Genomic DNA, 27,695 nt, shown 5'->3' with positions numbered 1-27,695 from the left:
CTGGCAGGCGTGCACAGGGCCGCTCTGGAGGAACCGGCGGTGTTAGCTGTATGCATACCTCCCAGCAGCGGGCACGGGCCAGGTTCTTAGCAGGCGCTCAATAAATTCTCATTGACAGGAACACTCCCAAACGTCACCTCCCGCCTGTGGCCTCGGCCGGGGAGCAAGGCCAGCGTGGGGAAACCACACTCGGCGAGAGAGGAAAGCGAGTGGCCAAGCTGAAATGTCACCCGAAACATGGATCCCTGTAGCTTAGAAAAACAGCTCTGCCGGCTGAAGCGGGGGAGGGGAGGGGATGGGACGGGACAGGAGGGGGGCCGGGCGGCCTCACGCAGCCCTGTGCTTTGGAGGCTGCTGTGTCGCCCTAACAGAGGTAATTAACGCGCTGCCACCCAACCCCAGCCTGGCGTGGACTTCGAGTAACCCAGGCTGGGAATTCCAAGCCTTCGGATGGGGCCAGGAAAAACCTGCCTTGCTGGCTGACTCCACAAGCCCCTACGAGTTCCCGGGACAAGAGCAGAGAGGTAGCGGCCAGGTCCTGCTCACCTGCGTTCTTCTGGGAAAGCAGGAGCCGCGGGCACCCACCCTTCAGGAAGGGGCTCTGAGCCCAGAGGCCCTTCCTCCTTCAGAGAGGGGAGCGGGGACGCCACCTGCCAAAGGGTCAAAGGCCATTAGAGACTGAGTGGGCTGGGGAGGTGTCCGGCCTGGAGATGCAGGACCCAGGTCTGCCACAGAGTGGCGCTGTGCGCAGTCTGCGGTCTCTTCCAGCCAGAGGCCAGAGACGCTGAACCCAGAGGCAGGCAGTGTCTTCTGCTCTGAAACCACAAGGCTCTCGCAGATCTGCAGCCCCTGACCTTCCCCGAGAGACAGGCAAGTTAGGAGGCCAAAGGTCTGCCCGCGGGCACGGTTTGGCAAAGGCCATGGGAGCTTCCAAAGGGGTCTGGCTGCTTGCCGTGGGCTCGGGTGCTGGCCCCATGTTTCTCTGGGCCTCAGTGTGCCCACTGTTAGGGCAGATTCCCAGCCCCAGTCTGCACTTTAGGATCACCCGCGGAACTCTGAGAACTCTCCAGGCAGGAGCCACAAACCCAGAGGCTTGTAGCTTAACTGGGCGGGGGGGGGGGGGGGGGGGGGGGGGGAGAGAAGGCTGGCCGGCAGCAGCTGTAGAAAACCCAGCAGGGGGCTCTCTAAACCCTTTTCAACTCCAGCGAGCCAGGATTCGGAAAGCTGTCCCCAACAGGCCAGGGCCTGGCCCCAGAGATATGACGGTGCCTGGAACCCGGACGGGCCTCCCAGCCTCCCCTCCCAAGGCAGGGCTGACCCCGGGTCGCTGGCCTGGCCGCTCACCAGCTCCAGACTCGCACCGCCCACACGGCTCACAGAAAGGAAAATCCGACTGTCAAAAGCCTGGCTGGCTCCTGCGGCCCCCTTCCCTCCTCGCCGCAGTGACACGAAATGACAAAGACCAACCCAGCACCCCCTTTCACCCAGGGGTCAGGACTGCGCTGACAGGGCCCCTCGTGAAGTAGCCTTGTAGCTGTTATCACAGAGCCAGGCCTGCGGAGAGCTTCCGAGTCCCCGGGGCAGGCGGGGCGGTGACTCCCCTGCGAAGCCGGGGCAGCCGGGATGACACACGGGCTGCCCGTCAGAGCCTGAGCCCTGGGCCCCCGTCACCTGTGGCGTGGCCGGGCTGAGTCAGGCGGTGGCCTGAGCCTCAGGGTCTGGGCGGAGGCAACTCACAAACACGAGCTGAGCAACACTTACATGCCCCGAACTTAAGTAATCCTGAGGGCAGCCCGGAAGCAGCCTGCTCACCTGGGGTCCCCCCACCTTCCCCTGGGGGGGGGGCCGAATCCCAGGGGAGAGGGCCCAGCCAGCCAACCAGGGGACATCTCAGAGTGCCCCAACGAGACCTTCTGCCCTCCCGTTCCTCTGCCTGGAAATCGGCTTAGGCGGGGAGGTTCCCACCCAGAATCCGCTGGGTCCTTTGTTCCAGCTTTTCACAAAAGCAGCCCTTTTTTTTCACCCGGTGGTCCGGCTTTTTGTTTCCAAACCACAGCCTGTGTGGGCCCCAGATAAGGCACTGCAGGGGTTAACAAGGGTTTAATGTATTTTAGACGCACTTCCCAGACAAAGACCAGTTTACAAAACAAGAACCAAATCGACTCAACTCGGCTGGTATCCACCACCCAGCCGGCGGGCAGGTGCTTTCCCCGCGTGCGCACAGCCCTCCAAACTTAAAGCCGGCGCTCCAGCAAGGGACCCCGGCCCATGACGTGGGGTGTCGCGGCAACACTTCACCCAATCCGGGCGACCCCTTCTCCCCGGGACCTGCGCCTCAGTCTCCACTGCACACTTCTAAGTGGTCCCCTTGTCCCTCCCCCCTCCTCCCCAGCTCGGGAGGGGGAGCGGGAAGGGGGAGGTGGGAGGGCGAGCCCAACTCCCGCTCCGCCTCCACGAAGGGAATTTAATTAGCCTGCTGGAGAGGCGGGCGGGCGGCCGAGGAGGTGTCTCTGGTGCTGCAATATAATTGAATCGGCTCCACTCGGTCGGGCCACTGGCCGCCCATCAGCGCGGCCGCCGGGCTGGGGGCGGGGAGGCGCATCCAGGCGGAGCAGGAAGGGCCGGGGAGGGGAAAAAGGACAGTGCGAGTGGGGGGCGGCGGATGCAATCACCTCCCACCTCCGAGGCTGGGGCAGCCATCTTCAGCAGGGGGAGGGGCAGGGGAACGGCTCCAACAAGCAGGGGGAGCGGAGACGGAGGAATGGAGCGCCGGAGCCCCGGGCGCGCCCTTGGGAAGCAGGGCGTGGGGGTCGGAGACCCCGGAGGCTGCAGTCCCGCCCTCCCGGCGGTCTCCCTAGCTCCGAGGGAAGGGGGAGGAGAGAAAGACAAAACACCAAAACGTGCGGCTCCGGCGGGCAAGCGCCCCCCTCCCCCCCCAAGCCGCAGCCAACACCTGCCGCGGGGGCGTACCGCCGCCCCCCCTCGCTCCCTCCCCCGCCGCCGCAAAGTTTTCACTCCGGAGCCGGAGTGTAGACAGCTCACCGAGAGCCCCCCAGCTCCCTTGCTCCCCACTCGCAGCACACTCTAAGCGCCCCTCGCCGAACGCAGCCACCGAGCGCGAGCCCCGCGGCGGCCCGAGCCCCCGCCTGGAGCCCGGACGCCCAGGCTACGACTCGCCGCGGGCGGGGGGACCTTTGGTCGCATGCCCGCCCGCCTGGCTCTTATCGCCGTTCACACTCCGGGGGAAGTTGCCCCGGAGCCGTTGGCTGCCGCCCCAGCGGAACCCGCGAACTTGGAGAGGGGGGCGAGCGCGGAGACCGCCTCCCGCCCCCCGCCGGCGCGGCGCGCTCACCTTTCATGCCAGGGCCCCGCAGCTCCGCCTCGCCTGACACATGCTGGAGCCACCGTCGCCCAGTGTTTGTCTAAACTGCTTATCTCACCCGGGGCGGCTGCGGCGGCGGCGGCGGCGGCGGCTCGGGCCCGCTGGGGAGGTGGAGCTTCCGGGGCCCCGGCCAAGAAACACCTGCTGCTGTCGCCGCCGCCGAGGACACACCCAAGCGCAACGCCGCCCACTCCCGGGCCACTGGCTCGCTCCCGGCTCCCTGACCTCAGCCAGCGGGAGGTGTCGGGTTTCAGCCGCAAACACACACGCGCGCGCGCAGCGACGAGCGCCCGGGTACACGCCCCTCCCCAGCCAGGCCGGCCAGGTGAGCCGAGGACACTAGGAGGTAGGGGAAGTGCCACCCTCAGGCTCCCGGGGGCCCCTGGCTCGCCTGCTCAGAGGTCCCATATACACTGGTGTCCAAGACTAGGCACTTGCTTCCAAAAGTAGGGAGCAGTCACTTGCAACACGCCCGCCAAGCGAGCAGCGCCCCTGCGTCTCACGACCGCTTCCCCGGCGCCTAGAACAGTGTCTGGCACAAAGCAGGCCCAACAAGGAGTGGACGGATAAACTCACGTGCTCTAGAGACCTTTTGGAGGAAAACTTCCTCGGAGCCGGTGTCTGTGTTGGGGGAGGGGAGGGAGATACAAGGTCGGCTCTGTGCGTTTATCTTCCCCAAACCCCTCTTTCGGCCGCACCTCGAAAAGGTTGAATGTTAAGAACTGGGGCCTATGTTCCTTCCTCCCTAAATTCTAGGAACTCCGCCTTCCCGTTTCGTTTGAAAGAACTTTTGGGAAGCCCACAGCGCAGGGGGCAGGGGGTAGTTCTTTAAAGAACCCCCGTCCCAGCGGCTGGAGAGCCCACGGAGGCGCCGCTCCGCCCGGGGGGTCATTAAGTAGCTGGGGTTGCGGTCACAGGCGAGGCCGCCCGGCTCCAGAAACTGGCACGACCCACTGGGCCTCCGGCCCCAAAGCAACGCCTCCCCGTTCCTGGCACCCACCCCCCCCCCCCACCTCACCCAGGCACTTGACAGACTAGAATGACTCAGGGAGCGTCCTGAAATTCCTGGGCACCCACAAGCGGCACGGCGAAGAATGGCGGGCCCCAGCCACCCCCCAACGCCGGGCTCCGCCCCGCCCCCACCGACGGCGAGCGCAGACGACCAGCCTCGAGCCCACCCTCAGCGCAGCCCGCGTCTCCCGGAAGCGCCGGCTTAATGGGCGCAGGCCTCGCCCGACGCCCCTGGCCCTGGCGCATTCCGGCGCCCGGGGCTCCGACCCCGCACGTCCGAAGCTCCCAACGTTGCTCGGATGGCCCGGGGTCTCTACCCGTACATCCTCTTTTGAAAATCCTCTACAGCTTTCATACTTTTGAGCCCGGAGGCAAACCAGTACCCACTCCCCGCCCCCCCCCCGCCCCCCCCGCCCCCCCCGCCCCAAGCGGCCGCCCTTGCGCCGCGCTGCGGGTTTCAACTTTCGGCCGCCGGTGCCAGCCCGCGCTTCTGCCAGCCCCAAACCTGCCCCGGGACATGCCCGCGCCGCGCTTGGCAGGCGCGCACGCAGCCGTCCCCGCGGGCCCAGCCTCCCCCGCTTTCCCTCCTCCCTCTCTCCCTCCCTCCCCGCGCCAGTCAGGATTGCGACGGGAGGGAGCGCTGGGCGCCTGCCACCCCCCATCCATCTGTTCCCGATGACGCTGGCGGGCCTGGAGCAGTCGGAGCCCGCGCCAGCGGGGAGCAGAACCCGCCTGTGTGCCCGCTGGGGGACTAGGGGTCGGGCCCAGACGGGCGCCGCCAAGCCACCCACTCCCCTGCTCCACCTTCCACCGAGCGCACGCGGATCGGCCCCTCGCCTTGCACAAGGCTCCTGGCCGACCACAAACGAAAAAGGAAACGGACCTGCGAGGCCGAGCCGGGGGCCGTTACTGGCTTCTACCTTTGGGCGCCGGCCGGCCCTGGCACCTGGCACCTGGGAGGGGCGCTTTCGCTTCACCACCCGCCTCGCTCCGGGCCGCGCCTCCCTCCTGCGGGCCTAGGCCTCCGCCCGACGACGCTTTAATTTACGCACCACACAGTGTCTCCGCAGCGCGGCCTCCGGTAATTTATCCTCAGCAATGGCCGGCAGATTCACCGCGGCCGGGACGCGCAGGAGGGGGGTGCCTCCGTCCACGCCGGGAGTATCGGGGAGGGGGAGGGGGAGGGAGGAGTTAGAGAATTCAACAACGGGCCTAGAGCCTGAAAAACAAAACTAAAAACCTCTGGGGGCGGTTCCAACCCTTTCCCACCTGGATTACAGGCTGCGGGGGGAGGGGAGTAACTTACAAATGAAACTACTCGCACCTGGACCGGAGTCTCCTCCCAGCCCTGTCCAGGTCCGGACACCCAGGCCCCACCTCCCAATCTCTCTCACCAGGACGAGGTGCTCGAGTTTATTTCCCTTCATCCCTGGGGAGGCCCTCGTGGCGGTGGTGGTTTGGGGCGGGGGGTCAAGTTCTTCCACCTGTTTGAGAAGGACCACGATGGCCAAACACGAAATTTTGTGGGCTAGTTTTTAGTGTTGGCAGATCCCTCCCCTGTAGACATCTGGTTCCACTGCGTTGCGAGAGGGGTAGCCTGATCCCCGTTTCACAGATGAGGAAGTCGAGGCCAGAGTTGCTCAAGGTCACGTGCACGCTGGTGCAATGGGAGCTGTGCTGGGAGCTGCTCACACCTGCAGTCTGTCTCCCTTTCCAAGAACAGCCCGCGGAGGCTGAAGGGAGCTGCAGGGATCCCCAGCGACCGCCGGGGGGCAGCAGCGAGCTGGCCTGCGCGCCCTGGCCAGAAAATGCTGGCGGCCACCAGGAGGGCTGGCAGAGCGGAGATGGATGACACTCACTGTCAGCGCGCCTGGCCTGAGGAAATTAGTAATCCGGGAGCACGGCCTCTGAGTTTAAGGGTGGGAATTGCTCTCCTGCAGCCTGCGCGCGCCCCGCTAACGAGGTTTGTAGCTGGACTCAATTTGTAGTGGACTCAGAGCCGCCACTCTGGGCTCAGGCTGGCCGCCCTCCATTTCCCTCCGGGGCCGTTCGTTCCCCTCCTGGTGGCAGCTCCCACCCCGCAGCCATTCCCAGCCCTCCCTGGGCAAAACGCTGCTTCTCTGCACCTCCTCTCCCTCATTCCCATATGCCTGGAAAACCGGGCAGAAAAAGAAGGTTCAGGGTAAAAGCAGAAGTTTTACCCAAGGCCAGGGTCAGTTCTAAGGTGGGACGTATGGGGACGCTTTCCAGAGTGGGGACACCTGCCCTGATGACCCTGCTCACCAGGTTCCTGCTTCCTTTTCGCCAGGGGCAACGGGGTGCTTGGTGGGTGCCTGCCCGCGCCCCCAGACTCGGTCAGTCTGAACCGTGCTTCCTGGAGCAGGAAGCAGAAATCAGAAAGCCCTCAGTTAAGGAAAAGCCCCAGGAGCCCCGTAAACATACCCCCTGAGGCAACTGACAAGGGATCTGCCGGAAAGAAAGGCACGCCTCTAACCAACACGGTGGGCGTTCAGTCACTCAACAAACACACCAGCCTTCCAGATACAGAACTGTAAATGCCAGGCCCCGGGGTGGAGGGTGGGGGGTAGGTGCTGACAGGAGAAGCACTTCAAGGCAGCAAGGAACTGGAAAGACAGGAGAGCAGGTTGGCAACTCACCCATCACCACTACCACCACCTGGGCACCTACTAGTCAGGTGAGATTCCCTGGAACGGAGGCACCACCGAGCCCCAGCACGGATCCAGCCCCTGGCCTATGAGGGGCCCTGGATACCAGGGAAGGGAGTCCTGCGTCCTGCTCGTTATCACCTTGCGTCCTTTGGGGTCAGCAGGACTCAGGCTGTGTCGTCCACCCGAACCAGGTGTTCTAGCACATAAGGGCTGCACGTCACCGTCATTTTCCCATCACCCCAGCCACCCCATTCAGCACCTGATTGGCAAACAAGCGTCAGGGACCTGGACGTCAGTGTGGGTGTGAAGGGAGGTTCATTTCTGCCATTTACCAAACACCTAACACGTGCCAAAGCTGCTCAGCTCCTGTCATTTAATCCCCTCGGGCCCTGCAAGGCGGCCTCCTGACCTCCATCACAAAGCCCGGTGAGGAGACCAGAGAAGGTTAATTAACTTGCCTAGGGCACACACATTCGATCCAAGCCTGATCCAGACCCTGGTTGTCCTATACCAGCAGCATTTCTCTGTAGCTACCTGCTGTAGATGTATCAGGGCCTGGCAGGGGCAGCGGGGTGGGGGGAGGGGGGGTGTCGCAGCATCTCCAACTGGCCGTCCTGGTGTCCGAAAATCAGCCTCCCTTCCAGGAGGGTTGGGGGACCCACCACCCAGAGCCCCGAGATTTGCTCAGTCCCTCTGCACGTGTGCTCCACTCACCCCAAGGCTACCAGCGCAGAGGGTACCCCCAGGCGCCTCAAGGGCTGAGGGACAGGGGGCCTGCCCAGCCGCCCCCTCCAGTCCCAGCCCCTCCTGCCCTGCCCTGCCGCCAAACCTCCATCGCTTACACTCCGAAGTCCCCTTTCTCTCTTCAGCCAGCTATCACTGGCCCAGAAATCCTCTCCATTCTTCAAAGCCCGGCTTAAATCTTATCTCTTCCAAGGAGGTTTTTCCCATCCCCGCCTCTGGAATTCTTCTCTCCAGGCACTGCGTCCCACTCACTCTTATATGCTGATCGCACAGGGCAGCGGTCGTGGATAATGGGGGCATGGGGGGGGAGAGCGTGTGAAATACAGATTCCCAGGCCACCCCACGGACCTATGGTTTGGGGTCAGGGACAGGAAAGAGCACACTTAGCGAGAGCTGGGGGCAGGACTGGGGGTGTCTGGGCCTCCCCAGTGATTGCTGGAGCCCCAGACTCCCCTCCCCACACCCCTCCAAGAGACAGTGGGTACCCAGAGGGGAAGGGGACTCTCGTCTCGTAGCAGTGACACAGCCCCAGCCTCTGCACGTTCACATCTCACGCAGACCCGCAGGAAGGATAAAGGGAAGGAAAACCATGGCAGCTCTCTCCCCTTCCCCCTCTGCCCTCCCAGGGAGGAGCCGGGCTCTCCAGGGACACGGGGGCACATCCAGGCCTGGCCTGGGAAGCCTCCACCGACTCGCCATCTCAGCCGGCTGTCCAGTAGCCAAGGTCACCCCCAAGGAACACGGGCCCAGACGACCCCGGTGGACGAGGTGGCAGGAGGTGGCCTCTTAACCCAGGGCTGCCCCGACACTTCCTGCCCTTTCAGTGCCGGCCTCCAAGCTGCACCCCCCTCACAGCTGCACTCCTTCACAATCAGTTAACAGCTGTTTTGCATAGATTTTCAATTCTAATTGCCCGGCTTTGTGAGCCGCCGAGCCCCGGTGAATGGGGAAGCCGCAGCGCGGCTAGAAAGCAGGCGGGGAGGGGCGACACTCCAGAGCGACTCAAAGGAAGCCAGTGTGCGCGCCAGGCCGGCTGCTTTTATTTTTATTTTTTAATAGAAGAATACCCACTAACTGCCCCCGCTCCAGCTCCTGCCTCTTCTCCTGGAGCCCAGAATCTGAAGGGTGCCCCCCCACCCAACCTCGGGAGGGATGCCCACTCCCCTCCCCCCACCCCTCCCCCTTCTGACCCACCCCCGACACAGTACCCCGGGGGGCAGCTTCCAGCTCCAGAGGCGCTGCAGGAGCCAGCGCTCCCCTCCCCCTCCACCCCTCTAGCCCCCCAGGCTCTCCAGTACCCAGATTTGGAAGCTAATTGGACAATAAAGTCGAGCCGCGAGGAAACGCGCTCTCTGGAGACAGCTGGCATCTATAAAAGAGAAATATTTGCATTTAAAACCTTTCAACTTTATAGGGCAGGCCAGGCCCAGGCAGGGGAGGGTGCATGGAGGGGGGTGCTCGGACTCTCGGGCCGGCGGCGGCGCTGGGGGGAGACCTCACGGGCTGCGGGGGTCCATGGAGGCCCTGGGGCTGGTAGTTGTGAACTTCTCTGCCACCGGCGACTCCCTGCCCCCTCCCAACGCCCCTGCTACTTCCTGCAAGATACCAGCCGTGCACGCAGGCCTGGGTGGCCTTGCCACGGGTGGAGCACAGACCCTCCTAGCTCCCTGCCCACCCGGGAGCCCAGGCATTCCGTGGGAGTTCTGAGGCCTTTCCAGGCCAAGCACTCGGGGCTGGGGTCCACACCCTCCCGGTGGGCCTGCCTTGGCCCCTGCCCATCCCCCAGCCACCTTGGCAGAGCTTCAGGCTACTCTCCCCAAGCCGTCGCGTCGCGTCGCGTCGCGGGGAAGTGGCCCCCAGGCTGCAGCTTCCAGCAAGAAGCCAGGCTGCCGGAAGGCCGGGCTCTTCCCCACGCCGTGCACACCTCAATGTGCAGCAGGGGGAGCGCGCTTGACCCCGTCTGTATTCAGAGCCCCCTAGGGCAGTGCCACCCCATTGCCCGGATGGAGAAATGGGGGCTGGCAGGGCCCCTCCCCCTCCAGGCTGCTGTCTGGGGTTGAGGGGGCCGGGTTTTCATTTCTTCGCCTGCCTAGTTCCCACTTTTCATATTTGAGAGAAACCTGGCCGCCGTTTCCTACTGTCAACATTTGTGATGTAAAGCCAGGAGAGAACGTGTTCCTGAGTGGTCTTATTTTAGCAGGCTTTCATGGGATCTCAGGTCCGCGGCCCGTCTACCTGGCAGGCCTGCAAATGAGGGGGCGTGCAGTGTAGACTCCCGGGCTCTGCTTTCCAGGGCAGGAGCAAACTTCCAGGGTGGAGGCGGGGCGGCAGAGTATGTGGCCGAAATCAACGGCAGGTGAGTAATTTTCAACAATGCCAATTAAGCAAACACCACGCCAGAAGCATCCCCTCTGCCCTGTGGCATCGTGTCCTCACCACTTCTGCCGTCATCAGGAAAACACTTCCAGTCCCAGCAGTGCCCGCTCAGCTCCTGGGCCACGTCCTGGCTTGGCGTTCAAGGCCCCGAGCAGCTATGAAACTGTCCTGCGGCTTCACCACACTCTACCTCCAGCCACGGAACCCCCACACCCTCGGCAGATCTTTTCACCATCTCTTCCTAAACACGACTTCCTGATCATCTTGGTGTGAGCCTCATTCCAGGTTCATCCAAAACACAAATGTCAAAACATGGCTTCTGGCAATTCCCCGGCGGTCTAGTGGTTAGGGCTCCGCGCTGCCACTGCAGGGGCGCAGATTCGGAGAACTGAGATCCCAGAAGCAGCATAGCTCGGCCAGAGACAACGCAGAACAAAACACGGCTTCTGAGAGCGCCCACTGGCGTGTGGGTGGGAGGCGAGAGTGCAGGGGAGAGGGTCAAAGGACAGACACCAGCCTGAGCCTGAGTGACAGCCACCCGGCCGGGCAAAGGGCCACCTTGCTCACTGTGCACCACTTTTGCCAGCTGTTGACGTGCAAGCAGCACGACCCCTTCCCCAGCTTTAAGGTGAGGATTAAACAAGATAATGAGCTAGAAAGAGCCTTGCATCGTGCCTGGAACACAGTTGGAGCTCCACAGAACGACTTACATTTGGCCTGCGGAGGAAGTGGATGAGAAGGAGACAGCAAACCAAGTTTTACAAGGAAGCAGACGGGCGGGCAGGGAGGCCACATCGGCACTGGGGGGCATCAGGGCCTGCGACGGAGTCTGGGACCAGGCAGCGTTGGGCTGCCCTGCTCTCTCGAAAGGCCTGGCCTTTGGGCACAGCCCTGTGCTGGCTTCAGGGTCAGTTCTACTGGCTGGTCACCTGCAGGGTCTGTGTAGCCAGATGGATGGCAGGAGAGCCAGAGAGAAGTGTGAGACCCAGTGAGCCACCAAAGGTTCTCGGCTGTGTCATTTTTTTTTTTTTTTTTTTTTGCGGTACGCGGGCCCCTCACTGTTGTGGCCTCTCCCGTTGCGGAGCACAGGCTCCAGACGTGCAGGCTCAGTGGCCATGGCTCACGGGCCCAGCCGCTCCGCGGCACGTGGGATCTTCCCAGACCGGGGCACGAACCCGCGTCCCCTGCATCAGCAGGTGGTCTCTCAACCACTGCGCGACCAGGAAAGCCCTGTCATTTTTTTAAATGCTGACAATACCCAGTCCTGACTTCCTTTTCAGAGATGCGTCCTAAAAATTATCCAGCCACCCCAAGTGTCCTCCCACAGATGACTGATACACAAGTGTGTGGTCTGTCCATACAGTGGATTATTCAGCCTTAAAAAGGAGTGACGTCCTGATATTGACTCCTATGTGGATGAACAGTGAGACCTGAAAATATACACACAAAACCTTGGACATGAATGTTCGTGGCAGCATATTCAAAATGGCCAGAAAACGGAAACAACCTACATGTCCAGCGACTGACAAGGGATTTTTAAAACCTGCGGTCTATCCACACAATGGAATATTACTCAACCATGAAAAGGAAGCAGGGGCTGATCATGTGACAGCGAGGATGAGCCTTGCAAACAGTAGGCTGAGTGAAAGGAGCCAGACACAGATAGCCACTCACTCAGTGTATGCGTCCATCCAGAGGCAAGTCCAGAACAGGCCAGACCACAGGGACAGAGAGTACGTGAGTGGTTGCCAGGGGTCGGGGGAGTGACTGCTGACAGATACAGGGCTTCCTTTTGGGGTAAAAAAAAAAAACCGTCTCGCGACAAGGTAGAGGTAGTGGTTGCACAGCTTCGCGAATGGATTAAATACCACTGAATTTGTTCCCTTTACAACGGTTAATCTTACATTGTGTAAATCTTATCTCAATTCAAAAAAAAAAAAAAGATCCAATGTGAAGGCCCCCCCACCCCGCCCCCTGCTTGATGTTGGGACAGGCAGGGCCTGCAGTTTCTGGAGAAGCCAGCACGCAGATGCCCCTGAGACAAGCATCCCCTGGAAACTCCCTTTCACACTGTTCTGTTCGCGACTCTCAGGCAGTATGAGGGAAAGCCGTCAGGTTCAAGCGTTTCTGTTCCCAGGGCGTTTTTCCACGCTCGGCGCCGACCCTCACACACACACACAAGACACACTAGGCACTGTCTCTCTACAGGCGGGAGGGACCTCTGCGCCCTCGAGGTTGGGGGTTCGCAGTGTCCTTCCCCCATCTGTGTTTTTTTGTCCCCATCAACAGTTCTGCGGCCTCGGGGAGGGCAGGCCTGGCCCCGGCGAGTGCTGAGCAGCTGGAGGTGAGGACGCCGAAAGGCACACACCTGTCGCCGGCTCCCGCCACCTGGCCACTGGGCTGGAAAGCGGCCAGTGGTGGCCTGCAGCAGGCCTGGGGGACAGGAAGGGAGCTGGGGCGGGGGGTTGGCAGCTCCCCACCAGGGAAGCTAAGCCCGCCAGAGATCACTGGTGACAGCGGAGTCCCCGATCCTGGACCCCTGACCGGAAGCCAGAGTGGGCCCTCAGTGGCGGGGAGGCCACAGCGCCCGGGAGCCCCTCACATCCGCGCTGGCAGCAGGCACACTTCCTCCTTCCGAGCCTGGACACCCAGCGGATGCAGAAATCAAGGTGGTTCCCTCAAGAGCTTCTCAGGAACAACCCTTCTTTGTAAAAATTAACCACGTGGGGGCTTCCCTGGTGGCGCAGTGGTTGAGAGTCCACCTGTCGATGCAGGGGACACGGGTTCGTGCCCCGGTCCGGGAAGATCCCACGTGCCGCAGAGCGGCTGGGCCCGTGAGCCACGGCCGCTGGGCCTGTGCATCCGGAGCCTGTGCTCCGCGACGGGAGAGGCCACAACAGTGAGAGGCCCGCGTACCGCAAAGAAAAAGAAAAAATTAACCACCTGTCCTCCACCAGGTGAGGGGCTTTCCTTTCTTCCTGGTCTGTCAGCTCAGAGAATAGGGCGCCTGGACTCCCAGCCAGGTGGCCACACAGGCCACAGGCCCAGGGGAGCCCTGGGGCAGCAAGTCACCACGAGGTCTGGGCTGATCTGGGCGGGACAGGGCTCAGGGTGAAGCTACAGGACCGTGCCCAGCAGCAGGAGAAGGATATGTTCTAGAACCCAGGCTGCCGAGCCTGCGGGGTCGCCACTGACACCCACACCAACTTGAAGGGATCCTCAGAAATTTATTTCAGGGGCTTCCCTGGTGGCACAGTGGTTAAGAATCCACCTGCCAATGCAGGGGACACGGGTTTGAGCCCTGGTCTGGGAAGATCCCACATGCCGCGGAGCAACTAAGCCTGTGCGCCACAACTACTGAGCCTGTGCTCTGGAGCCCGCAAGCCACAACTACTGAAGCCCACACGCCGCAACTAATGAAGCCCGCGCGCCTAGAGCCCATGCTCCACGAGAGAAGCCACCACAATGAGAAGCCCGCCCACCGCGACAAGGAGTAGCCCCTGCTCATTTCAGGTCTCCATTCCCCAATTTTCCTTGCACGTTTAAAAGCTTTCAAAGTTCTTTACATTCGAATCGCCCTGGAAAACCGACATCTGTACAGGCCTGAGGATTCGCACACGTGTGTGCAGGGTGCTTCCCCCACCCCACGTGCCCCGCTCCACCTGGCAGCAGCTGGGGCTCTGGGAGCTAACGTTTGTTGAGTGTCTACTACGTGCTAGGCCTGCCTCTCGGGGCAGGAGACTAAGGCTGGGGTTTGAACCCAGCCCTCATTTAGACCCACACTCAGTCAGTCCTCCCTTCCCCTGCACTCCCCCACTCACCATCCTTTCAGGGTAGCCCTGCTCCTGACAAATTTCTGGATTCATTATCTACTGCCTGTCATTAAAGTCCCAAACCATCACTTGGACAATCAAATCCCAGATGCGTCTATCACTTGCCAACTGGGCAAGTTTGGTGTGGGCAGATGACCAGTCCTCATGCGACCTCGGCACCTCCCGGCCAGGCCAGGGACACCAGGGACGAGAGCTCAAGGCTGGGCCCCATCTCCACTGGCTCACGGAGGCTGCAAGGACCCGCTTGCTCAACTCTCGTTGCGTTTATGTTTTTATAATTTGGCCTCACAAATAGAAATAATCAAGGAGAAAGGGTTTCATTCAAAGTGTCGTTTTCACCGCTGGAAGTCCCGGTGGTCATGGCCGCTGCCCAAGATCCTCTGGGTGTCTGCAGGGGGGCCCCAAGTGGTAGGTCGGGTGAGGGCGCTGCTGCCCGGGGCGCCCCTCTCACCTTCTACCTGTTTGCTCCAAGAAGGGCCTTTGCTTTCTTTCCCTCCTGTGGCTCTGCAGCCTCGGCTGCGAAGCCCCCATCCCTGAAGCACCTCCTCCCAGCTGCATGTCCCCACCTGCCATAAAGGCTGCTCTGCTGGCCCAGCCCCTGCTGCCTGAACCCCCGACTCTCTGCAACCCGGACCCTGGCCCAGTCCCACCGCGACGCTGCCCGCAAAGGCGCCCAGAGCCTCCACGTCCACTGTCTCCTCACTGTGCCCTCCTGACAGGCCCCCGGGGCCCCTCCTGGGCTGCCCTCCCCCCAGCCCTCTGCCCTCACCTCCTTGGGCTCCTCCAGCCGTCAAGACCTCAGGGTCCCGTTTCCCGGGTCATGCCTTGCGAATCCAGGTACCAGCCAGCCCACATCTCCACCCTCCCACACACAGGCCTTTCTAGAAGCGGCTACACGCACAAGGCCCCCGCCACACTTTCCCATCCCAGCTGTGCCCCGGCCCAACCCTCTCTCGACAGCGTAATTTAGATTAAGAGCCCCTCTCCTTTCCCTACCTTCAAGGCCAGCTCTACGTGCTACTGGGGGCACCCTCCCTGGCCCCTCCTAAAGCTCCTCTGTTTGCTGCTGACCTCTTCCCTCAGGCCCCAGCTTAAATTCCACCTCCTCCAGGTAGTCCTCCGGGATGCGGCTCTAACCTCCTCTAGCGGAAAGGGACCTTTCCTTCTCCCTCCCACGGGGGTAAATTTCAAATTCTTTACTTTCTGCCCTGGGCTTACCAAGGCTGAGTCAATGGTGGAGAGGAAACAGCCGTCCTCATTTCTGGACCTTCACAAGCCCTTAAACAGATGTTTGCTGAATCCATCTAAATGAGTTGAAGGAGCCCCTCTGAGGACTCGAGCCCTCGTTAGCAACAAACGCTGTGCGCATCCCTCTTCCCCCAAAATAAACTCAGCCCAAAACAGGAACCTCCCGGAATATACAGCCTCTGGTTCTAGAATACTGAGCGCCTTTCCAGGGCAGATGAGGGTGGGTTTTCCCCATCGGCCCTTCTCGGATCCTACATTGGGCGATGCCACGCCAATCCCTCCCCGAGAGTAGTTAAAAGTATTCTGCAAAGAGGCACCAGGGAAGCAAAAGCTGGGTTTTTTTGTCGCTGTTGTCTTCGTCGAAGGCTCCCACATGACCTTAGAGGGAGCACACAGAGGCACGCCACTGGCACCTTCCCAGCTACACACCCGGCCATCCCCACTCAACACCAACCTCTCGCTCAGAGCGCACAACAGCCTCCTCTCCCAGGAAGGACAGGGACACTGGAGAGAGCTCTCAGCCTGGCCTTCACCGTCAACTCGGGATGACAGCTCCCAGCCCCTCCTCTTGGCCCACATATAGGACTCCTGGTGGCTCCCTCCCGCCCCCCAGCACCCAGCTCCCCGTGCAGACCTGCCTGGCTAGCAATTTGAGCCCAGGGTTAGCACAGCCGAGCTCAGGACTTCTATTCCTGGCTCAGCCGGCAAATTGCTTCGTGACCTTGGAAAAGTCCCCACGCCGCCTGACCCCATCTGTGAGCGCCGTTAATAACGCGAGGTGGGACATTAGAGCAGGCCCCGCTGGAAGCCACATCGTTTCGAGGTGACCCCAGTGTCTCTCCAGCCGGCTGTTCAGAGCCCTCGGGGGAAATGCTTACACAACACCTGGAGGCCCTCCGCGCGCAGGGAGCCAGGGCACACGATCAAGGCCTCAGACGCTCCCGAGGGGGGGGGGGGGGGGTGCCTTGCCCGCTTGGGTCGGGCCTGTCACAGCGGGGAGGGCGGCCACCCTCGCTTACAGAGAGGAGCGCCTCAGAGCCCTGCCCATGGGCGGGGGCGACAAGCTCACCTGTCTCGCAGGTGACAAGCTTGTGAGCCTCACAGGCGGTGCTGGGCCGGCTGGGATCTTAGGAGGAACAGGAGGGGGGAGGGGGAGGGGGAGGGGCCTGAGCTAAGTGTTCCTCCCAGCGCCTCCAGCTGCCCACTCCTGGCAACTCTTCAGACGCAGAGCCCACCAGAGAGGTGAAATGCAAGAGCGCGTGGTCACAGCTGGCCAGATCGGGCCCTGGGCAGGAAGCCGGTTCTCCAGACTCACCCCGCCGCTCTTTCTATTAACCCACAATCTCCAAACTTCACTTTCCACAACAAGATCAGCAGGGGTCACGCCCTCACCTCCATCACCCACAGACCAAGCTGGGGGTGGAGCCCAGGAATCTACGTTTTCAACAGGTAGCCCCGCCCTCCTCCCCTGAGGGAGGTGCCCCGGGGCTCCCTCTTTGAGAACCACCACATTACCCCAGCCTCTGTCATCTGACTTGTGGAGAGACCTTCTTTTAAAAAGTAATCTGGGGCTTCCCTGGTGGCGCAGTGGTTGAGAGTCCGCCTGCCGATGCAGGGGACGCGGGTTCTCGCCCCGGTCCGGGAAGATCCCACATGCCGCGGAGCGGCTGGGCCCGTGAGCCATGGCCACTGGGCCTGCGCGTCCGGAGCCTGTGCTCCGCAATGGGAGAGGCCCAGGTACAGAAAAAAAAAAAAAAGTACTTTTAATTTATCTCTTCCCCGCCTCTCTCCCCCAAAAGGATTCGAAGCAGCATTACCAACCTCTGATATGGAGACGTATTTATTATTCTTACGATTTCTGCAGGAAGCTCCCCGGAACTCGAAGGGGAATTATATTCAGAGAGAATTGGGTCCCCAGCGTAAGTCAACATTATTCATTTAACAACTTCTATCGGCGCATGGAGGTGTGAGCGGGGCCCTACCCAGAGACGTCTCCTGTGGTTACGGGAAGATTTAATTCACGACATCCAAGAAAAATAATTAGGGGCAGTAGGAGGAAGGAGGTGGCGTGCAGGGGCCCGCAGACACCGCTGTTGCTGACGCCACCCGCTGCCGGTTACCCCAAGCATCCCCGTGGCTTCGATCAGGGGCTGCAGGGCCCGCTCTGGGCAGGTCTCATGGGGCACCCCACATGCAGACGAGGAGGGCTGGCACCGCCGAGCCCGTCTGGACAGAACTCTGGGGAGGAGGGATCTCCATGCTCATTCGGACCAGTCAAGCCACCTATCCCCAGCGCTCAGCTATTGGGGGAGCACCCCGCATGGGGGGCCGCCCAGGAGCCCCTTTCCCTCCCCTGGCCTGAGCCAGGATTCTCCAAGAAGGCTGAGGGAGCGGGGTCCAGGTGAGGGGGATTAGGTGTCCCTGCTCAGCTATTAGCAGTGCTGGGGCTTTCTTAAGCACGTTGTAAATTATACTGGAGAGTCCTGAAACATCAAAGTTGGTTTTTAACCTGCGTTGTCTTTTGGAGGTAGGACATAGAAAACCAGACCCTGCTGGGGGGGGCAGGGGTGCTCCTGTGAGAGCCGAGGCCTGCTGGTGGGGGTGACCCAGGCTCACAGCACGCTCTCCACCTCCCCACGGTGACCCGGCTCTAGGGGTGGCCCAAGCCAGCAGCCTGATGGTCAGGGCAACGATTTACGGTGCAGAGGGGACAAGAGGCAGGGCGGGGGCTGTTGGGAGTGACCGGCCCAGACCTGGTGCTGACAAGTCCCAGTGCAGCCCACGGGGACCCAGAAAGCAGGGATCTGCTACAAAGAACCTTCTGGATCATTGTGTCCAGCCTCCCCTCTTGAGAGATGAGATAGTGAAGAAACAGGAGGTGGGACACATGCCTGGGAGGAGGAGAGAGTGAGAGAAAGAAAAACATCTTCCCTCACACACCGCTTCGCTCTGAAACTGTATAGCACCGGCTCCAAGGAACCACAGCCATTTTTATGTTTTATGTTATTAACAAGCCTAGGGAATACTACATATCTATTTTGGCCCACGTCTCACCTTCCTCTGTATCATTCCGAGACAGAAGGACACTCCCTCTTCCAAAGGTCCGCAAGTCTGATCTCTACAGCCCAGAGAGGTTAAGTGATCAAATCCAAGTCACACAGCACCACAGACAAGGTGAAATTCAAATCTGATTCTCAGCTCAGTCCTCCCTCCCCTATCAGGAGAACCCAGGAAAATCTAACTCGAGACCAGTAACGGCTGAGGACGGCCCATCTTTTAGTTATTTAAGACCGCCTGAGGGACCTCCCTGGCGGCACGGTGATTAAGAACCAGCCTGCCAATGCAGGGGACACGGGTTCAAGCCCTGGTCCGGGCAGATCCCACATGCCACGGGGCAACTAAGCCCGTGCGCCCCAACTACTGAGCCTGCGCTCTAGAGCCCACGAGCCACAATTACTGAAGCCCATGCAGTCTAGGGCCCACGTGCCGCAACTACTGAAGCCTGCGCGCCCTAGAGCCCGTGCTCCGCAGCAAGAGAAGCCACCGCAATGAGAAGCCCGCGCACCGCAAGGAAGAGTAGCCCCCGCTCACCGCTCTGGAGAAAAGCCCGTGTGCAGCAACGAAGACCCAACGCAGCCAAGAATTAAAAAAAAAAAAAAGACTGCCTGAGTAAACACTTAGAACAGCACTGTCCAACAGAACTGTCCACGACGGCTGACGTGTTCTGTATCTGAGCTGTCCCACGCAGTTGTCCCCAGGCACGTGTGGCCACTGCACACTTGAAACGCGCCCAGTGCAACCAAGGTACTGAATCTTTCATTTCATTTAACTTTTAATTAACTTAAAATTAAAAAATTAAATCTAAATAGCCTCATGTGGCCAGTGGCTACCACACTGGAAAACACAGCTGTAGAGTATAAGAAACGACCATATTTTCCCAGCCAAAGGTTGAGATATTCGGTCTGAGAGGTACACGTGGGCTCATGGACAAAACAAGGCAGACTATCTGGCTGGGAGAGAATCCAGAGCTTATAGCTACAGCGCGTTCAGACCCCCAGCTGCCCCAGCAGGGGTCCCCTGGAAAGCTGTAGTCTAGAAACACTTCAGGAGTCTGAGAACACTCCTCCCTGGGGACTTGTTTTGAGGCCTCATTTCTCAAGTTAGTGACAGGGGTCTGCAGCTAAGGTTCACCTGGCAGTGGGTAAGGAGAAAGAGTCCCGCCTTTAGACCAAGGATAGACATTATAAATGAATGGGTGAGTGTACTGGTAGAGGCATGATGGATGGATGGATGGATGGATGGATGGATGGATGGAAGGAAGCAACGGAGAGTGGGAGAAGATGGAGAATGGATCATGGATGGGTGGACATGATAGATGGAAAAACACAGGACATGTCTGCTTTCCAAAATCCCAGCCACACGGACCATGTCCAGAATTTTCCCAACATACCTCAGTGGGTTTTCGGGAAGATACCAGTATTTTCTGGTCAATAAGACCATGAGGCCAGTGAGCCAGCAATCTGCGCCCAGGGGTCCTCAGTCGGGAGGGCACATCCTCTCTCCCCCGCTAGGTCTCGCTCTAGAAGGGGCCTGGAGCTCTCAGGGTGCCTTTTGTCAGGGTGAAAAGGAGAAGTTGAGCCCCACAGAGAAAGGAGGCTTCCTGGGTTTCTGCAGATGCAAACTCCGGAAGACTAGACACACGAGGCCAATGGGCCAGCCTTTAAGACCTGGGCAAAGCCTCCCGGGAGAGTGGCGTGTGGGGCGGGGCTGCAGGGGCCTGTCTGTCCTGAGCAGAAACACGGGTGCCCTGGAGTCAGGGATGTCCGGGTCTGGGTGGCTCCTGCCTTTCCTCTCCTTTCTTTATCACCTGGGCTTCCTTTCCCAAGCCCCGTCTCCCCTGGGTCCTTCCAACCACACTGGGTGCCACTTCCATTACAGCCATCCCTTAATCGGCGGTCCTAATCGGCACCGCACCCCAGCGACCACACGTCCTAGGCATCTGTTTACTGCAGGCGTCGCCTGACGGGCTTTATCCCCATCATGTCCTTTGATGCCCCCACAGGCCACAGGTAGGGACGATTATGATCCCCGTCCCACAGATGAAGAAACAGGCTCCAGGAGGTCACGGACCTTCCTCAAGTCGCAGAGGGAGGTCTGACTCACAGGGACCAATGCTCAAACTTCCGCTCACCAAGGAGGAAGAAGCGTGGGCGTTTGCTGAATGACTGCACGAGCGAGTGAGAGAAGTGAGGATAATTTGAAGCAGTTCCGGGTGGGCCAGGGGACTGAGGTTGGGTGGTAGAAAAGCGAGAAGGTAGGCCAGCCCTGAAGAAGGCCCCCGGCCACACCCAACCGGCCCAGGATCCCCAGTTCCCCCAGAGACTCCTGGGCTCACAGATGGGGCCTGGAACACGGGAAAGCAGATGGAGAAGCAGACTGCGGTGGGCAAGGATATCCGCGGGTTCTAACCTCTGCCCACCTGCCCCCATCGGCACGGGGCCCAGGCCCTCCACAGCAGGCCTCCTGCCCTGGCTGTCAGGGCCACTCGACAAATCGCAGGCAGGCCAGGCCTGGGGCAGCCCCTGCTGGTCCCTTCCTCCCCTGGGCTCCTCTCCTCCTCGCCTTTTCTGCAGAGAAGTCAAATTTGCCACTCGGCTGCATTAACCAAGCTGGTGATGAATGGCAACTGTGTGGTGCGCCCGCTTGGAGAGGGAGACGCAGGCCAGGCGCGGACCCCAGCAACCAGGCAGTTTTCCAGGCTCTGCTTCCGAGCCCCTCCATTCAAGCCCCCTCCCGCCCGCCCCCCGCTCTGGCTCTCCCCTCCCGCCCCGCCCCCCATAAGAGAGAAGCGGCGTGCTCTGTCATCAGAACCGCATTGTTCTGGCCAGAAGAAAAAACGGGTCCAGCAGATGGCAGGTGTAACAAAAGCAGCTTGCTGTGGCCAAACCAATTATTTATCTAATTATGATTTACCACTTAACCACATGATCTTTCTGCAGAGTTGTGGGCAATTAAAACCAGAGTGACTATGTGGATTATGCAAATGGGCTGGAGCCCAGCGAATAAAACTGGAGATTAGACATTCACACAGGCAGAAGCTGGCACAGGGCAGCCCCCAGGGGGAGCGGAGGGGCCTGAGGAGAGGGGAGGCTAAGGGGCCAGGCTGGGGGGGTCACGAAGGATGGGAAGCAGGAAGGAGAGAGAATGGAGGGGAAGGGGATAAGGGAGGGTGGGGGAGGGGATCCGGCTGTGGGAATCGCACCTCCCCGCCAGGCCTCCAGGCTGCCCGAGTGATGACATCAGGCCCCTGGGAGAGGGAAAGTCAGGGCAGCTGTCGAGACGGGAGCTGCAGAGAACATGGGCCAGGGAAGGGGGGGCGCACCCCCCAGGGCGACTTGGAGGCCAGGCTGGACAGGGCGAGGGGAGGCTCCAAGACCAAGGCCAGGCGAAGCCAAGGCCAGGTGAGTCGTGGCTGGGGAGCCTCCGAGGAGGGGCGGGGGACTTGGACCCTCGGATGCGGGTGACTTTCCAAGGTTCTCCGAGGACCGGACCCAGACTCAGCGCATTGCCGTGAATTATCTTGTTTGCTCTTCATCACCACCTTGGAAGCACGGCAGCAGGCGGGCCCGTTTTACAGATTAGGAAACTGAGGCTTAATGAGGTTCTTTGCCCAGGTGGTGGCCTGCAGGGCCGGCCCAGGCAGCCTCCGGACCTGCGCTGAGCCCCCAGCCTGCCAGGGCAGGTTCCTTGCTGGAGGGGGCGGGGCAGGGCAGGCTGTGCCTGTGCGCAGCTCTCAGCCGGTGAGGACAGGTCTGTTCAGGTGGTGACCAGACCAGGACGCGGGACACCCAGGATCAGTCCCAGCTCCGTGACTGACCAAGCAGCTGTGTGGTCCCAGCCAGGTCACCTGTCTTTGGGCTCGGTGTCCAAACAAAGGAACTGGAGATGATGACTCCTCCTTCCTCTGCCACTCTAAAGGTGTGGGGGACACGCGCCAACATCCAAAAGTGCCCCAGATTGCCCCTGAGACGGCTGAGCAGAGGAAGGAGCGACCTGGAGAGATGGCCCGGAATCATCACTGGTTTCCTCTGTTACTACTAAAAGCAGAAACTTCCAGAGCACTGGACCCAGATCCTGCTCCAAACACTTTGGGTGTCTTACCCCATCGGCCTCATAACAACCCTGAGAGCTGGCGCTACCATTATTCCCATCAGCTGAGGCACAGAGAGGGTGAGTAACTTGCCTAAGGTCACACAGCTGGCAAACGGCGGAGCTGGGACTGTCATTCACTGATTCATTCGACAGATATTTGAGCAGCCCCTGAAATGCCAAGTTTGGGGCTGGAAGTTAAATATAAAAACCAACATAAGAGAAGGTCCCTGTTCTCAAGAACCTGTGTTCTGGTGCAGTGACATTTTTGCATCTTCTGTGATTAAGCGGAGGAGGGGCGCTATGGCCAGAAAAGCTCCTCCCCTCCTCCCCCTGCAGTATGGTGGGGGGGGGGGGGCAAACCCTCCTCCCACAGACACACGTGAAGGTCACTGAGACATAGGAAGGGCGTCAGAAAAGGAAAACCACATAGAAAATCAGTTCCTACCCGGGTGTTCTTTCCACTAGATCTGCACTTTTTGGAGGGTGGTCGCTGGCCAAGGTGCCACTTAAACGGCAATACAAATGAATTCAAATCAAATAAAACAAAAGCTTCAGTTCCTCGGTCTCACTAATCCTCGAGAGCCACACGTGGCCAGCGGCTACCGATTTGGGCATCACAGATCTAGAACATTCCATCATCCTGAAATATTGCACTGACAGTTCTGCTCCAGGGAACGGTATGGGTAGGCAGGATTTTTACCTGCTTTGCTCACGGATGAACCCCCAGCACCTAGAGCAGCGCCCGGCTCTTCACTTTTGGAAGGAAAGAACGAATGCAAGGCGTCCCCTAAGAAGGATGACAGTGCCAATGTGGAAAACGGAGAAGGAACAGCCACAGTCCTGGTGCGCTCTGAATGCTGACCCGACAGCCTGCCAGCAGCAGGTCCACGGGCCCCGGGCCCATCTCAGTGCCCGGTGGGGAGGCCCTTCCCACCGCAGCCTGCGCCCGGGTGAGCTTCCCCATGACCCCCAGCCCAGCGAGGCCAGGAGGAGGAGGGATGGCTCTCTTCACAGAGAAGCCAGTTCCCTACTGAGACGCAGCCCCTGGGAGCCGGGGCGGAGTGGGGGACGCCCTAGGGGCCCCCACCCTCTTGTCTCACCTCTGAACCGCCATCTTCACCTCCTCCCTTTCTGAGTCAGGGCCCTGGGTTCCACTGTGTGGGGGGGGAGAGGGCGGGGAGGTTAGCAAGTTCGGAGAACACTTTGGCTCAACAATCCGGCTCCCAGGAGGCCTCTGGGACCCCCGGACTAAGCCAGGGACTGCCCAGTGAGGACCCTGCACTTTGGGGTCAGGTGCTCTCCTGAGGATCTGATGAAAGCAATGGACCTTCAGCTCGAAGATGGTCAGGATAACCCCAGTTGTGCCGTAACGTCGGGGATCTGTGACCCTAATGTGTCTTTACGCACCGGGAAGAACAGGCAGAAGGTGACACCGAGCCTGTGTCCGGCCCCCCCTGCAGCTCAGCAGGAGAAGCAGGGTGGCCAGGGCCCCTTCTCCAGCCAGGCCTCAGGTGGCCCCCGTGACACAAGCGGTGACCCTGGCCCCGACCCCAAATGGCAGGGTGAAGGGTCTGCCCCGCACGCCTGGCTGAGACCCCCCACTGTCCCCAGAAGGGCACCCGGCCACGTGCCACCCCTGGTCCAGTTCTGTGAGTCTGTCCCGTCCCCTAAGAATGCCGTCCTAAGTCCCCTCTACCGAGCTGCCCAGCGCATGCAGTATCCCTGGGGGACAGGAGTGTCCCCATTTCACTGGCTGTAAGACACAGGTTCCCAGAGGAAAGTGAGCTGCAGAGGAAAGAGGCCCGCAGAGCCAGGCCTGAGCTCGAAGGGATGACGGGCTCCCGTGTCCGCGCTCTGCGTCCTCCACACTCACGAACTCACACCCTCTCACACATGCGCTGTCGTGCACACACACACACTCACATTTGATGCTTCATAAATGTTATGAATCAGTAAACAAACAGCAGAGACCCACCGCCTTCCAGAGATGCCAGGGAAACTCAAACACCAGGTTCCGGCCAGGGCTCTTCTAGAGTTTCTCCAGAAACGCCCAGACCCCGCCCCCCGGGCCCCGCCCCCATCAAGCGTCCAGGCCCCGCCCGCCCACTGCCTTGGGTCGAAGGCCCATAGCCCTCTCCGCTGTCACCCAATGTAGCCTCACCAGAGGGTCTGCAGTTCGGTGGGGGCGGACGTGGGACCCAGCCACCCACCCCTGTCACTAAGAAACAGGGCCCTACGTGACCCAGACGCCACCCCAGCGGGCCTGGACGGCTGGCCTGGGTCTCGCGCCCTCGGGGCAGGCGCTAGCACACTCCCAACCCGAGATGAGAAATCTGTAGCAAGGCGCTCTTTAGCCCTGGCCCGGAGGCTCGGGGCAGGCGGGGCGAGGGGAGGGCGGCGGAGTTGAGACGGGGAGGCGAGTAGGGCCTGGGGGTCAGGACAACCGTGCCCCAAGGGCGCGCCCGAGCTGGGGGCGACCGCAGGGGCGCGCGCGCTCGCCTCCCCTCCCCTGGGCCCCGCCTGACAAAGGCCTGCTCTCCTCCGGGTAAGTGCTCCGTATTCATAACGGCAGCGGGCGGCAGATTCCGCCGCCTGCCTGAGTTGATAGGAGATTTATGCAGCCTGCAAAGTCGGGAAACACAGAAGTATTTCTGATAATACTTCTTGTCCTACCAAAGGTCACGGGCAGGGCCCATCAATCCCGCGAAATAAAGAAGGTCCTGGTTTTGCTTGTTCTTCAGCGAAGGAGGAGAAGAGCCTTTTAATCGCCTCATTTGGAGAGCTGGCTGGGGTTGTATGTCATCCGAATTACAGATTCAGCATTAATTGACCAGATGTGGGGGGCTCTCTCAGGGCCCCGGAGGACCATAAAGCCATTCCCACACTGGTAATTAGCAGACAGCGAGGCCCAGGCTGGGCCACCGGCCCCCAAGGCACGCAGCGGGAGGAAGGGGGGGAGCACACCGGATGCTGGGGTCGGGGGGACACTGGTCATCCACTGACCATGTGCAGTGTCCCCTTGAGTCCAGGGGCCCCAGGGGCTCATAGGCCCACCCTCCACGCAGCAGGACTGAAGCCCTGCCGCCCTGTAGGGCACACTACATCCTGAAAAGTGGGTGGAAGGGGGTCCTTTCTCCCCGACAACTGCCTGCCCCGAGGGCATCCGGCTGGTGCAAGGTTCTGCCCTCCCGCCAGGAACCCAGTGGGACGCAAGCGACCGGCTGCAGAGCAGGGGCCAAGGCTGCCTGTCCTACAAAACTGTAACTCTTTACTGGCCCAGACATGGGAAGGCCTGGGGGAGGGGGCCCAAGGGAGAGTCCAGGAAGGCATGGGGGTGGGGAGATGGGGATCACCAGCCCTGTTAGTACTGGCTCCCTGGGGACAAGTGGGAGACCTTCCTGGGGTCCTGAAGCTTCCCCCTCCCCCTCCCCCTCCCCGGCCTCTGCTCAGCGATGGGGGCAAACCTACAATGGGCCTGACCCGAGAAGCCCTACTGCACCCAGGTGTGTCCCTGGGCGTACCTGGGCTGAAGGTGGGAAGCACACCAGCTAATCCCCAGGACCCTGGCAGGTGTAGGTGTGTCCTCGTCCCCCGCCCTCCCCCCTCGGAGCCCGACCACCCGGAGCCCCACATGCACACTGCTGCCCCATCAATTCTGCCGTCATGTGTTTTATGAACATGCAGATGGCATGGCTGCGCCAGGGGGAAGGTTTTACCTTGGGATGAGAAATCAACACTGGCAAAGAGTGAATTTACTGCATGTATTTTCATTTTCCTAATACCAGTACCATCTGCTCGCAATTGGGGCTCCACACCGCTGTCTTCCCCCTTTATTTCTCCCGCCTGCTCTTTTTTAGTTATTTTTTTTCATTTTCCGAAGCCGGGCCCTCCAGATGCCCCCGGGGGGCGGGGGGTTTCATCATCCCTCCAGGGACACCGGCAGCCAGCAATCCCCGCCTGGGCCAAGGGCCACCCCTAGTCTCGTCTTCTCCAGCCTGTGAGTGATGGAGCTGCCCCCCAATTCCATGCCTCGGAGGGGTGATGTGAGCCCAACAAGAAAGACAGACTTCAACCAACCCACACACTGAACCGAGGCAGTTCAATAAAACCCAGCTACATCAAGACCCCTGGCAGCTGTGGGCACTGATTTCTCCCTTGCTGCTTACCGGAATTACTTAAAAAGTTAGCTACTGTGCGTTCTACAAGGAGCTCCCACCGGGCAGGAGGAGTGATGTGGGGCTGGGGGGGGGGTCTCGCGGGCTGCGGGGGGGCCCGGGGCCACGGATGACTAGTGCATGAGACGGAGAGGGGGCAGAAGCTTGAAGGTCCTCTGCGACACGGGGAGCAAGCAGTCCCTTTGCACCCAGCTGCGTGGCCAGGGTTCTGTGTGAGAGCTGGTCCCAGAGGTGGGCAAAGGGGACGCTCCCCCGGATGCGAGGCCACGGAGCAGGAGGGTGAGCGCGACGACGGAGCACCTTTTGGGAGCAGCTGTGACTCTTGGCCAAGCAGCCTGGCAGTGGGACAGCTGGGGCGGCCGGGCTTCCGGAAGGAGGGAGTCCATCCTGGGAGCCCCTGGAAGAACACACGTCCCAGGGCCAGCTGCTGGAGAGCCCACAGCGGGGCAAGACCAGAGAAAGGAGTGGGAGGAGAGAGGCTGGGGGTGGGAGGCGGGAGCGAGGTCCCTCCCCCAGCGAGGCCAGGGCACGCTCATGTTTTAGAACTGGAAGACCTGCCACGTGGGGCTTCAGTTACGGGCTGAACGGTGTCCCCCCACCCCTAAGTTGATATGTTGAAGCTCCAACCCCAGCACCTCAGAGTACCACCTCGTTTGGGAACAGGGTCGTTGCAGATGTAATTCATTAGCTGAGATGAGGTCATGCTGGAGTAGGGTGGGCCCCTAATCCAATGACTGGTGTCTCTATAAAAAGGGGAAAGTCGGATACAGACACATGTAGAGGGAAGACAGCTGTCTCCAAGCCAAGGAGGGAGGCCTGGAACAGACCCTCTTCCCACGGCGTCAGGAGGACCGGCCCTGCTGAGAGCCACCTTGAGCACAGACTTCTGGCTCCCAGAACTGAGAGAGGATGCATTTCTCTTGTTTCAGCCACACAGTTTGTGGTACTTTGCTGCGGCAGCCCTGGGACAGCTGAGCAGCCCTTCCTTGAACGTGTGTCTTGAAACAAGCGACCACCTTGGTAAGCCTCAGCCACCTCATGTGTACTGTCTTCCTTCATAGGTATCGGATGGAAAATTGATTACTGATGATAACGGCTATCTGAT

General features: G+C 60.6%; 1 protein-coding gene across 9 annotated transcripts in view; it reads right to left on the bottom strand.

Moving 5' to 3' along the window:
* The window catches only part of GSE1 (Gse1 coiled-coil protein), a 420,610-nt gene that overhangs the window by 52,150 nt on the left and 340,765 nt on the right, over positions 1-27,695 (bottom strand). The window contains exon 1 of one of the 9 annotated variants that reach the window (XM_032613577.1): positions 5,446-5,831. The exons of 6 other annotated variants lie outside the window; for them this stretch is intronic. Coding sequence is in view for 2 of the 3 variants with exons in the window: in XM_032613579.1 (XP_032469470.1) it covers positions 3,353-3,359 (7 nt within the window). In the remaining variant the exon portion in view is untranslated. Of the gene's footprint in view, positions 1-3,352; positions 4,212-5,445; positions 5,832-27,695 lie in introns of those variants that run through there. 2 more of the 9 variants (XM_032613579.1, XM_032613576.1) reach the window with 2 other exon arrangements.

Source organism: Phocoena sinus, chromosome 19 (genome assembly GCF_008692025.1).
Source record: "Phocoena sinus isolate mPhoSin1 chromosome 19, mPhoSin1.pri, whole genome shotgun sequence".
Classification (NCBI taxonomy): domain Eukaryota; kingdom Metazoa; phylum Chordata; class Mammalia; order Artiodactyla; family Phocoenidae; genus Phocoena; species Phocoena sinus.
The sequence above is the reverse complement of the archived record's forward strand: the minus strand, read 5'-3'. Positions and strand labels throughout refer to the sequence as shown.